Raw genomic sequence first — 13356 nt, forward strand, 5'->3', positions numbered from 1 at the left:
ACCATGTTACAATAACACCATTAATTTCACGTATGGTCAAATTCTTAAAACTTGACCCCAAACATGAAAAATTCTTCAAACATTTAGAGACAGAGTGGACTTCTAGATAAACATAATGCAACAAACCACATAAGGATGGAGCGTTGGAATTAATAAGATGGTGAAAAAACACGCAGGAAAAATGTTGATCATGTTGATTATGTTTATTCCAGTGTGCAGGGATTGGTTAATCTGACCAGGAAATGTTATAAATGGATTGTCGGAACAATCAGCGTTAAAATCACCTTTGACAGTCCAGACTAAGATGGCGTTGGACATCTTCAGGGCGGAAAAGGGTTGGTGTGACCAAGGTGTGGTTTGGCTTGTTGTATGTATATTTCATAATGATACAGCTCTGGATGGACCAGTTACCAGGGCATGGAAGGAGGACAGACTCATTAAATGAGGAGAAGGAATTTTCTGGGATTGGAGATCCTGTGGGTGAGTGGTTGACTAAAAGCATGCATAAAATAAAAGCTATATTTTGTTATTGATTGGTAATAGATTGATAATTGGCCACATTCACAGTTGTATTGACTTGTAGTGGACGTAGTCTACTTCATGTTTAAGTACTCTAATTAACAGATTGAAAATAGTGACATTAAAGGAAGAATATGCAGCGCCACCCTGTCAAATGCCAGTGCCGGTGTGGCTCAGTGATGAATCAGGTGAGCTTCATGGCTGAATCAAAACATAGAGGCCCCTGCTGTGGTCAGTAAGGGATAAAAAGGGTGTGTTTTACTGTTATTTTAGCATCAGCATTATTGTTACATCAGAATCATATAACAAGCATTGCATTGAACATTTATTGAAGCTATTGACATATTAACATTTGTATTACAGTGATTGTTATAACCTGATGATAATCTTCTATTTACAGGTGTCAAAAGTAGTCAACAAGTTCATGTTGAAGTGAAGTTCATATTAATACAGGTTTTGTTTGTAGACAATTGGGAAGACGCAGGCTCTGGGCGGAGCCAGGAGTTGAACAGATCTAACATGACAATTAAATTGATTTCATTCCCTAACACAGGATAACAAGATTGGAGCAACGACACTGGATAGGAGAAAGTCTGATACTTTCTAAGATATGAGGTCACTAACCTGTTCTTTTAATTTTCTAGCTTCATTGAATGGACACATGTTAGAATTAGAAATGGCTGCTTTGTCTTTGATGTCTTTTATTAGAATGAGTGGTTTTAATCATTTTCATACATATCTTGCAAATGTGCTTATAATGAGTTGGCACTCGGTCTTTTGAAGGTCATAAGCTTCGTTCGGCGATAGTCCGGACTGATAAAGTGTAAGAAATGCCTTGAGTGCAGCGGGTTACATGCAAACACGCTTACACACACATACACTAAATTAGGATAAGTCCTTGGGACATTCTGAATATTTTAAACAAATTCTGAATCACCAAAAGATCAGTAGACAGCAACATTAGATTGTTAGAGCTGGGAAGGGAGGTGTTTTGGTTTTCTGTCTCTTACAGAGGAAGGAACAGACACCGGACGAGGTCACAGATATACGAGGATCCTTGGCAGCAGAGACAGATACGGTGACTGCGGAAACATCAACTGGGTTCAAGTGTCATGGCATTTTGGGCTCCAGCTAGTCACCTAAAAAGGATGGATCCAATAAACACAGCAATAATCATGAAGGGGTTAACGGAAATCCAGGAACACCACACCAACGACGTTCGAGAGGCTGTTGGTCATAAGGAGAACACCTTTCTGTTCCTTTTCCTGGGGAACACAGCTGTGATCCCAGAATACACAGATCATTGTTTGAAATCGGGGCAGAATAATCCCCTGATCTGTGCAACGACTGAAGGGTTGTCTAACCCCTGAGGTTGAAGGAAACAAGAGCAGAGGATCACCCGACTAGAAGACACTGGTGCCTACAGCAATAAAATAAAGGTTAAAAGCTCCTCGGACAGAGGTTCTAGTCTGAGTACGTTTGGAGGGTATAAGGTAGCACCGAAATAAAGCTGTGGGAGAACTGGGGAGTGATAGGAGTATCATCTGTACCTACTGTTGTTGTTGTAATAAAAGTTTTTCTTGCATCTGAACTGCGTAAACACAGAGGTCATCTCACATATGGTTCACCCAACAGGGGGACAAAAGGCCTCAGGAGTAAGGAGAAATGAACCCGGCAACACTGGATTGCAGGGTGTAAGTGAGCTCTTTATGTCTAAAGAGCTCATCAGGGGGAATTGTGGGATTATGATATTATTTTATGCCATGTTAGACCCCTAATTAAAGATTGTGAATTATTATGTAGTTTCAGTTTGCATTATGCTCCTGAACTAGAAGAAGGTGATAATTATTACATTTGGTAAACTGATTTGCAATACATTAGACTGTTGATTTATTGTGAATGAATGATATTGTTTTATGATGCATTATACTGCTGAGTTATAAGAAATACTGTTCACAGAAAGTCATCGTCTCATTTGTCTGATTAGAAGAGAACAGAGCATACTGCCCCATTTCATCAGGAGCAGATAAACAGGGAGCCAAGGTCGTAGCTTAGGCGCTGTGTGAGAAAGAATGTTTAGGCTCTGATGATTAGGAGGGGGCCACTAGAGGCTATAAGAGTTTGATCAAGGCTCCACCATTTTGAGATCTGATGCTGTCTGTTGTATGGTGTCCATCTCCCACGCGTGTGTTCATTAAATCATCGTTTGACTTGACCCGGCCGGACCAGTGTTGTTATTTTGGTTTTCCTCTTGTATCCATTCCCAATATTTGAATCCGTAACAGAAGAAACTCCTTTTTTACCAAAAAGAATCCTTCACCAGTTATAGGCTCAGGAAGGGGTGGCCATATGTTGTCATTTCTCACCCATATTGGGTTACGCTATACATCTTGATAATAGTATTGTGTACTGTACCTTTGTTTAAATGAGTAGGGATTGTCTATGCTTAGAATGTAATTTCCCCCTTTGTGGTTTACATACACTTAATGACATGTAGAGGAGGAAGACAGGACAAAGACACACTGCGGAAGAGAGCCAGAGATTAATAAGCTACTGAGCTGCATTTATTATAGCTGGCGCTGTAAACTTACTCAGCACATAGGAGGAGCAAAGGGTAGTCCTGCAATAAAGGTACTTCGAGGCAGCCTTTGTAATGATTTGGCACCATGTAAACAACTGAAAACAGAAAGAATCTGGAGCGAAAATCTGTAAAGATCCCAACAGACAAAGGACTGAAGGACATTTAAGTAAGAAATCTGCTCAAGGACGTTTTTCAAGGATTAAGATTACTACAAAGGTCAAAGAGAGGCTCAGACACTGCAACTTTTGATTTGGTTATCAGGATAAAACCAGACAAACAAAGAGTAAGATAGGAATCTATTTAGTGCGTTTAAACTTTAGGAAATGCTGCACAGGGTAAATTTGGCTTCATGCTTGGTGCTCTGGATCACTTCCTGCGCCATCACCTTGGCTGTGGATCCCAACGATTACATGGCCAGAGCCTTGCAGTTAATGTCAGAGACGCCACTCATTGATGGGTAAGTGAAATTTTATTTGTTTATTTATTTATTTGTGATTAGTGTGTAAATATCTGCGATTGAAGTCTAGTTACAAATTAAATTCATAATGCTGACCCAATAAAACAAGTTCACTTCTTTCCTGATATGATCTTTCTCCTGTGCTTTGTTCCAGTCATAATGACTTGCCTTGGCAGCTTCGGTCACAATTCAACAATCAGCTGAACAAAGTGGATCTTAACACACTGGCAAACACTCACACCAACATCCCTAAGATCAAGGATGGACGACTGGGTGCTCAGGTACACACGATGGAAGAATTATTAAAGAAAAACATACTTTCAGTGTCAATGTGCTCCTTATTCATGGGCTCCCACAGCTTATCTACAAACCCTCCTCACTGGAGATATCTCACAAAATAACACAACAACTGAATCAGACTGATCATTTTAAAAAGTCATGTTACACTCTCATTTTAAACATATTATTAGCAGAGAAGTCAGCCATTTCTTCAAGAGATTAAAAACATCTCAAAAAATCTATATCTGTCAATACATTTTGTTTTTAATTGCAGTTGTACAGAGTTGTACAAGGAGTGCACAGGAGACTGAGTCCAAAACTAAAAGGCAAATATTGATAGTTAATTTCTAATCTCTAAAAAGTCTACACACAAAACACACACAGGACACCAGGAGGAAGACTGGGGCTGTACATGTTCACATCGACGGCTTTATTTGGGTTTGGACAGAGAAGGGTATAGCAAAAACAGCTGAACATAATTAAGATACTCACAGGGAAAATAAAACAAAACAATAAAATAAAATAAAATAATATAATGAAAATAAATCACTAATGGGAACTGTTTTTTGCAAAAGGAACAGAAGATGTTGAAACTACCATAACTGAAACAAATAGACACGAAATATGAAGCTAAAAACGAATTATTACTTAAGTGATTAAGGAGGGAAACAAAAAACAGAAGGAAGGTGTTACACCACATGGAGGGGAAGGAAACGGGGAAAACGAAGGGCACTTATATTGATACAGAGTGGAAGAGCTGGCACTCATTCCAAGAAAGCCCAGAAAATAAGAATCTAAATTAAAGATTCAATAATACTCCTTTCAGGCAACTATCACTAGAATGAAAATGAAATCAAGACAGAAATTCAGAAAAGCCAACAGAAGCCAAGCATTTGAAACACTCAAAGAATTCAAATCCCCCAAAACAATAAAAAAAAACATTGGACCATGAAACTTTTTTTTGTTTTATTTTTTTATTTATTTTTGTCATAGTTTCTATTTCTATTAAAGTTTCTTGAATGATGTCATGTGCGCAAGAGGTGTTGGCTACATGGGGCGTGATACAAACAGTCGTTGCTAGGAAAACATGTATTCACTGACTGGGTTGTTGTGGTCTCGGGATGTTGCTGACTCAGAACGTACACAAGTCTGTCACTTCCATGCAAACTACAGAGGACCGCAGCAATATCATAGCGACCAAACCAATCACAAGGAAATTTTAACCAACTGGTTAGGATGTGCACACTTTTCACTAGCAACAGGTGGTTACTGATCTGTAGGCTTGGATGACTTGGGCTTTAGCAATCACTTTCCCAGTGACAGTCATTAGCTTCCAGCAACCACTCACAATCAATGCCATGAAAAAGAAACACTAAGCCCCTCCACACACACCCACAAATTAAATGATGAATTAGCTACACCCTGCTGAATCAGAGAATCATGAGTGGGGCAAATACCTTTTTTACGTTATTGTGCATATGTGTTTGAGAGTATGATTGTATTTTATTCATCTTTGTTTAACTTTGAAAGTTAATTATACATAGTATAATCTTTGCTCTGGTCCTCAGTTCTGGGCAGCATACGTCCCCTGTGACACTCAGTACAAAGATGCTGTCAGACAAACGCTGGAGCAGATAGACGTGATTCACAGGATGTGTCAGAAATACCCTGAAATCTTCATGTTTGCCACCAGTAGCCAAGGTGAGACACTGACTACGACAGTTCATAGCTATCTTTCTCCTGGCTGTATCACACATCAACTGTCATGTCTGCACAGACATCTTGGAGGCCTTTAATATGAATAAGACCGCCAGTTGGGGTTGAGGGTGGTCACTCACTCGACAGCAGTCTGGGGACCCTGCGCACCATGTACCAGCTGGGGGTGCGCTACCTAACACTTACCCACTCCTGCAACACACCTTGGTAAGAGCCACCACCACATTTTAAGGCATCGGTCAGACCTCAAAGATCAATGAATTTGCTGTTACTTATATAAAGAAATGTGTTTGAATTTTCAGAATAATACAAACAATGAGTAGGTTATTTTCACGTTTCTATTGATTGACTATAATGATGCTCAAAAGTCTTGATAAACACATTGTTTCGTTATATTTTGCTAAGAAAATTGAAAATAGCCGTAGTGATTTGCAAGGCATGAATCGAGCCTGGTCACAGACAAAAATCAATCGCAATGACAAATTCAATCAACATCTTCACTGAAAAGTGTTTTTGAGAATTAGTCTGGAAAACCGAGCCTCTATATTTATATGACATGTGTTTTCCAGGCAGAAAATATAGTAGCTATTAGTTCTAGTTCTGTATTTTCAGCTGAGTTAAATATGCTCAGTCACATGGCTTCACTTCCCCATTCAGATGAATGTTTATCCAAATTACAACTACACAACATTAAACAGAAAATGCAGAGGTAGGGGCTATGTCACTGTGTGACGGTTTCAATAATAAATTCATGTGAAAAAGAATCAAGAGACGTCTTATGTGAAGAATAACTTCCTCTGGATCATGTTTGCACTGTTTCCATTCATTAACTGAGCCGACAGTAAGGTTCAGATGTTGCATTAGAGCTGTGGAGAGCACGGGGGATTCCTGCAGGCCCACTCAGGCAGCAGTATCACATTCACTGGCAGGTGAATCTGTACTGATATGCTTTACCTCAACAGTGAACCAACCAGGTGCAACCAGCAGCTGGTTACATTTAGGAAATAGAAAGAGAATAGAATGCCTTTTGTGTCACGATACATGTGTAGCTGAGGATCCAGTAAGGGTCCTGGCTAGACCCCCCCCATGCTAAAAAAAATCAAGCTCTGGAATGGCGTGGTTACGTCTGCAGCTTGGACACAAGGATTTCACTACATGTTGTAATCTGTATGCTTGTGTATGTGACAAATAAAGGTTGTTTGTTTGTTTGTTTTTGTAAAGGTTTTGTGGAGACATGTATGAAAGAAAGGGAGGTCTGCACCTCACCATGTGAACATCGGCCTCCAGGAAGATGTTAAACTATATTACTAAATTCTTTTACCAGTTCTTTTATTTTTGTTTTTAGAATTGGGAAAAACAGCGAACTTTATATAATCTGCTACGTTTGAAATCATGGAGAAAGACCTTAAAATATCTTTGTACATCTTCGCCTCTGTCAGTGCGCCCCAGGGCGGCTGTGGCTACAATGTAGCTTGCCATCACCAGTGTGTGAATGTGTGTGTGAATGGGTGGATGACTGGATGTGTAAAGCGCTTTGCGGTCCTTAGGGACTAGTAAAGTGCTATATAAATACAGGCCATTTACCATTTACCATCTTTCTCAGTGTTTCATAAAATGTTAATGAACACTTCAGTTTACTTTAAATGAGTTCCAGATTATTCGTTGTCTTAAGTTTTGCATGTTTACTAACACTTGCTTTTTCATTCACAGGGTAGATAACTGGCTCGTGGACACTGGATCAGAGTCATCTGAGCATAATGGCCTCTCTTCTTTTGGCAAAGTCAGTGATGCAAACGTGGGAAATCATTATTTCTGGAAGTACTATGTTACACATTAACATCTTTTGTGTAGCTTTATTCCTATTCCTCTTTTTTTATTTAACCTCCTAGGACCCTGTGTCCACATATGTGGACATCACATTTTGGGTTATTTAGACTAAAATACTCAATTTTGCTCTACATGGGCCTGATATCCACTTACGAGGACATTATACTGCTTTTGTTCTATCAAACCTTTAAACAAATATCCTCATATGTGGCTCTTATTTTTCTTAAAAACAAAAATAAGGTTAAAAAAAAATCAGGTAATTTTTTGTTTTTTCATGCATCGGGCCCCAATATGCCCAAATATCAAAGAGAAATTAAAAATGCATGTCGTGAAAGAGTTTGGGTCTTAGGAGGTTAAAGCTGACCTTCTTGTGTATATGGTAAATCACTACTTTTCAAACGTTTAAGAATCTCTTTATGTTAACTATTTCAGAGGCCTTTTACACAAGAACTGGACTGAAAATAAGTGACAGCAGGCCTGAAGGAGAGATTGGAAGTTCAAATTGTTGTTTTATACACAAGTGATCAGGAGAGAGCTACAACTCGGACTGCTGACAGCCATTTGTAAAAACCATGACCTCATTAACTCAGAAAAGCAGCATCAGAAAACACTGACAGAGTATCAATAAAAAAGTATTCCGTTATTATTTTTTATAGCTTAAAAACTCTGCTGTTGATAACACGCACATGCACATGAGCTTAGTGAGGTGAGGTGGAGGGAGTGTTGGAGCTGTTTGTGATGGAGTTAGATAACGGCAGACTAATAAAAATAAATTGCTGACGCATGATTACATAAACAAATTAATGTATCGCTGAATTTTTGAGAAAAAAAAAAGCCAGAGAAAAGCTTTACAGATTTTCATAAATCTTACCTCTTAGCATATGTGCTGAATAAAATAATACTTAAAAAGATCAAAGCTGAAACACTGTGCACATCCTCACTGAAACTAACTGAAACTAATATATAAATAAGGAGTAATCAGAAAATACAAAACTATAACAACCACAGTAGTAACCAAAGTGCGTTCTCATTACAGCAAGTAATTGCGGAAATGAACCGCCTGGGGATGCTGATCGACCTGGCTCATGTTTCTGAGGAGGTGATGAACCAGGTGCTGACCCTGTCTAAAGCTCCGGTTATCTTCAGCCACTCCTCCGCATACGCCATCTGTCCACATAAGAGGAACGTCCCAGATGACGTCCTGAGACGAGTGGTGAGTTCACGAGACACAACCGAAAGAAACAGCAGGTCAACCTAAAGGCTGAGGACCTCGTGAAGATCAGCAGTAGTATATGAATAGTTCACATGTTTATTATTTTATTCTCTCTATTATTGCATCGTCTTTGGTGTTTGCTCCTCAAATAGTTGAAACCATCTGAAAAGTGGGAGTAAAAGCAAGGAGTCACAATGCAAATAGAGGCTCTTAGAAATAACACAAAACTGGGCCCAAGTGCACCACAGATGTTGTAAGTGATCTGGATGTGGGGGAGCAAAATGCATCAACAGATCACCTGATCACAGTAAAACACGCAGCCAGCTGACATTGAACTGCTGCTTGGGGTCTTAGATAACGCATCCATAAAAGCTCTTTATGCAACAGATGAGCTGCAAATGGCTGTAAATGGATCAAGTTAAATGATGCGTAATGACAACTTCCCTCTTAAAGTCAATAAAATAAGATAAAAACAAGAAAGTTATTGTACAGCACTGTAAAATGATACACGTAAAGTTATAACCAGGAAACGTAGCAGAGGTCAGTGCACTCATGCGGATCATTGGGACGTGCGTTTCGTGGCCCGGTTGATGCTTTTCTTGACTTTCTGTCATTCTCTGCAGTAGATCAGAGCCATTTAACACCAGTCTGTCTCTCCAGAATGAAACTAAAGGAATTGTGATGGTCAACTTCTACAATGACTATGTGACCTGCAGCAATACGGCTAAATTGTCTGATGTTGCAGGTAAATTACTGCTGTGACCATGACATCTGCTGTAAACCAGTCAAACATTAACATTTATCTTTTTATTCTCAAAGCTGTCTTCTGTCCATTCACTTCATTCTCAAGTTTGTTGCTTTCATTATAGATCATTTCGACCATATAAAGAAAGTGGCCGGGGCAGACATCATCGGCTTTGGTGGAGATTATGATGGCGTTCCCAGGTGGGTTCCCCCATAAACTCACTGAAATGTGAAGACATTGGCACACCGTGGAGGGATGCACCAAAGTTTTTTTTGCTAATAGCTCTTTGGGAATCACCTTGTTGGTGCAAAAACACTTTCTTCTCCTGTCAAACTATTATCTTGGGTATTTTTCAGAGATTCATCTAAAGAAATTACAACAAATGATGTGTTTTTGTGCTACTAACAAAGACTTGTTTTTAAGTGTCTACACTGGATCATCCTTTTATGTGCCTTTTATTCTTGAATGATTGAAAGGTCTGCGTTATACATGGCTTTTTTAAAAAAAAAAAAAAAGCAAAGAATATTCATCTGAAAATGGTTAGGTACAAGGACTGGACTGAAGACGCATGGAAAAAGCAGCCAGTGTCCAAAGAAACACTTTGAAAAACATTCACAAAGCCTGGAGAACTGCTGGTCAAGACCACTTTAAAATATTGCAAGAAAGTGTGAGTCATTGGAAGGAAAATATGATGAAATGAGGAGTGGTTCAGGATTTTTCCACAGTACTGTAACTTTGCCCGTTGGGTAGTTAGACTTGTGTCATATTCAAAATTGTCTTGATGGGGAAAAAAAAACAAAACACCAACACTTTTCTTTACATTTTTCTTCCAATTAGCTGGATTTTCTTGTAATTTTTCTTGATAAAATAAAATTGTGTTCGTTTGTTTGTTTGTTTTAAATATAGTACTGCTTTTTGGAAGTGCTGTATAAAAAAAATCCACTCAATGTTACATCACATGTAACTCACTGGTTGTAAATTTGTCCTTTTAGAGTACCTGAGGGTTTGGAGGATGTGTCCAAGGTCCCCAATTTGGTGGCTGAACTGCTCAGGAGAGGATGGACTGATGAGGAAGTCAAAGCTGCTCTTGGAAATAACCTGCTCCGTGTCATGAGCGAGGTTGAGAAGGTAAGGAATAAATGCACACACACAAACACACACACACAAGTAACCTAAAGCTTGATGCACTTCATGGGTTCATGTATCATTTGGAGAGCTGTGTGAAGAAGCTTGGTCAAGTTGGTTGCACACGTTTGATTGATTGACTTGTTTAGTGGTAAACATATTTACCTTAGATGCAAAAGATCTTCGGTTTGAGAGTAGAGGACAAAAGCTAGCGTACTCCCTGTGCTGATCCCAAGCCTGGATAAATGTGAGGAGGAAGGGCACCTGGCCAAATCAAACATACAGATCTGTTTCCCCTTGGGAAATTAGAGAGAGCAACCAAAAGTACCTGTTAAGACGTTTCCTCACGCCATCCATTTAAACCAGCATGACAGAGATATCAGCCTCCTTATCTGAGGATCTGCAACAATAAGAAAGAATAAGATACTCAGCACACCTTAAAGCAATAAAATCTGATATAGCAGTTGTTTCCGGATTGTAATTCTGAGCTGGTTGATGGAGTGACACTAGTAGATCTGTTATTCCATTAAAAACCACCAAATGAGTGTTTCCCACCTAACCCCTCAAAGTCAGGTTTTTATTCTGCACCAACTGCGAAATCATAAAATGGACATTTTCTTTGTTACAGGACCAAAAGTGCACAAGGTTGGGCTGAAATTTGGGTCTTTTTAAGTCACAGATTTTTCCACTATTTTTGAGCACCACAGAGACCAGCTGCATGACATCGTCAAGGCTGAAGAAAAAAAAATCATTTCAACTAAATCAATTTTATACCAGCTGCAAATGTCTTAAGAACCAAAATCCATGATATCAAACTCTGACCATCAATATCGTGGGATATATCATCAATTCAAGAGCAACACTCCTCCAAGTTAATGCCTGCAACAAAAACTAGACTGGATGTTTATCTGTAACAACTTAAAACGGTGCATTACTGTGCATATTCAAGGGAAGTTGATCAGAAGTGAAAAAGATAAGGAGTGAGTGAGTTCTTTGCATGTGTGAGGCCACTCAAAGAGCTGCTGTGGGGATCAGAGTCATCATGTTGGTTTCCTCTAAAAGGGCTCTGAATGCAAGGTGTTTAATAATAATTCCTCCAATCACATCCATCACAAAATGTTTTGCACTAGCTGGTTTCTGCAGGTTGTCTTGTGACAAATGTCCTTTGCGACAAGTAGCAATTCACAAAGTCATTACCTAACCGAAAACTTAGATGTTTACAGTTAGGTAATGACTTGATGAATTATATCTGCATCTCAGCTGACTTTACAGCACCAGATAAGCATCTGCATGATGACTGGGGGGGGGGTTATAACATTTAACTATTGTGAGTCATTGTTCCTCATCCCCAGAAACCACACCTTCTACCAGTTTCTCTGCATTATCGTTTTTTCTTTGATTAAGTAGACTCAAATTTAACAGCACTATAGATAAACAGATGAACCCTCATGTGGATCACTGGGACATATGCCTGAATACAATCTCTAAACTATCAATGATCATCTAAAGACCACTGAGCTTTTTTAAAAATGTGTGTATAAGTAATGTTGGTGTTGACAGCTATTCCGTGGCTACATCAGAAGGTTTTAAACAAAGTCTTTGAATAGCAGATGGGCTCACAGTGAATACACCCCATTTGCGTTTTTGTCTGCTGCCTGATGATGTCATCTTTGTGTGTCAGGTCCGCGACAGCATGAGCAACGAGATGCCGGATGATGTTCCCATTCCAAAAGAAGATGTGCAGAACCCGTGCAGAACAAGCTTCGGATACCCCAGCACTGGCGGATCCAACGGATCAGCCCATTCACTCAGTACACTGGTGCTTCTGATTACTCTGGCTCTCCAGGCTTGGATTACATCAACTGTTTAATGGGTAGCTGTAGAACCTACGGTATGTAAGTCATGAGTTAAATCCTGAACTGTAATGCTATACCGCTGAGAGAAACTACTGCACAACTTTCTCCCCTCATGCAGTTTTTAAAGCTTTAAGACTCAATTATATTAACTGTAAAATGGTATAAAAGATGGACAAACAAATTATGTTATTAAAGTTTATTTAGACCTGAGTCAGAGTTTCAATTCATCCATTTTATCTCATTTAAAACAAAAACAAAAAGTAGTAAAGGTGCCTTTTTATGGGCAGGACTGTAAACGGGGGGTGGGGGGGGGGGGGGGGGGTTTAGTTGAATAATGAAGTCACACAACTATAATCTGAGTACGCACACCTGAACATTTTCACTCCAAGCAGTACATTTCTTTGTTTTGTAAAGTGAACAGGGCCATCTAGTGTTCAGAGAGAGAAACACCATCACTGAACATTTTTAAAACAAATGTCGATTTGAGTTTGGTTTACAGAGAAGTGGGGAAAAGAAAGATTTAGATTATTTTCCTTAAAAAGTTAACACTCAGCTTTTGTACATTTTACTTTACAATGAAACAATAAAACATTAGGTTTTAAAAGCATACATCACCAACTGTAGTTCCAACACAAGCACCTTTGTTTCCTCACTGAAGGTAAAGTTATGTATTCAAACAGTAAACTATCACACAACGACACTGACGGCTGAAGATATGATCTCATTTCACAGTTAAAACTAAAGGCTTTAAACACGTAAAACATCCGCACTAGTAAACATAAAAGAACATTAAACAAAAGTTTTTTAAAAAGAAAAGAAAAATGTAAAGATATATGTCTACTGGTTCCACAACGTTGTTGCGTTTTAGCTGAAGCATTCCAGACACAGACACACTTTTTGCTCAGCAGCTGCTGTGGTTAGTGCATCTTGAAATTTAGCCACTTCCAGTTTAAGTAGAAAACAACAAGACAGTTTTTAAATGCAATAGTTGGTAATAGATGTGGTTTATAGAGGGAGCATGAAGACAGAAAAACGTAA

The 13356-nt window shown here is 39.0% G+C and overlaps 1 protein-coding gene across 1 annotated transcript; it reads left to right on the forward strand.

Annotated features, from left to right (window-relative positions):
* Positions 1–3423: 3423 nt before the first annotated feature.
* dpep1 (dipeptidase 1) lies at positions 3424–12332 on the forward strand. Its single transcript, XM_006780281.2, is given in 11 exon segments — positions 3424–3557; positions 3712–3838; positions 5405–5537; positions 5614–5650; positions 5652–5759; positions 7263–7332; positions 8416–8592; positions 9253–9337; positions 9462–9537; positions 10330–10465; positions 12144–12332. Coding segments are annotated over 11 exon segments (1272 nt in total).
* The last annotated feature ends 1024 nt before the right edge of the window (positions 12333–13356 follow it).

The sequence above is a fragment of the Neolamprologus brichardi genome, chromosome 1, assembly GCF_056152115.1.
Source record: "Neolamprologus brichardi isolate AB-2024 chromosome 1, ASM5615211v1, whole genome shotgun sequence".
Taxonomy (NCBI): Eukaryota; Metazoa; Chordata; class Actinopteri; order Cichliformes; family Cichlidae; genus Neolamprologus; species Neolamprologus brichardi.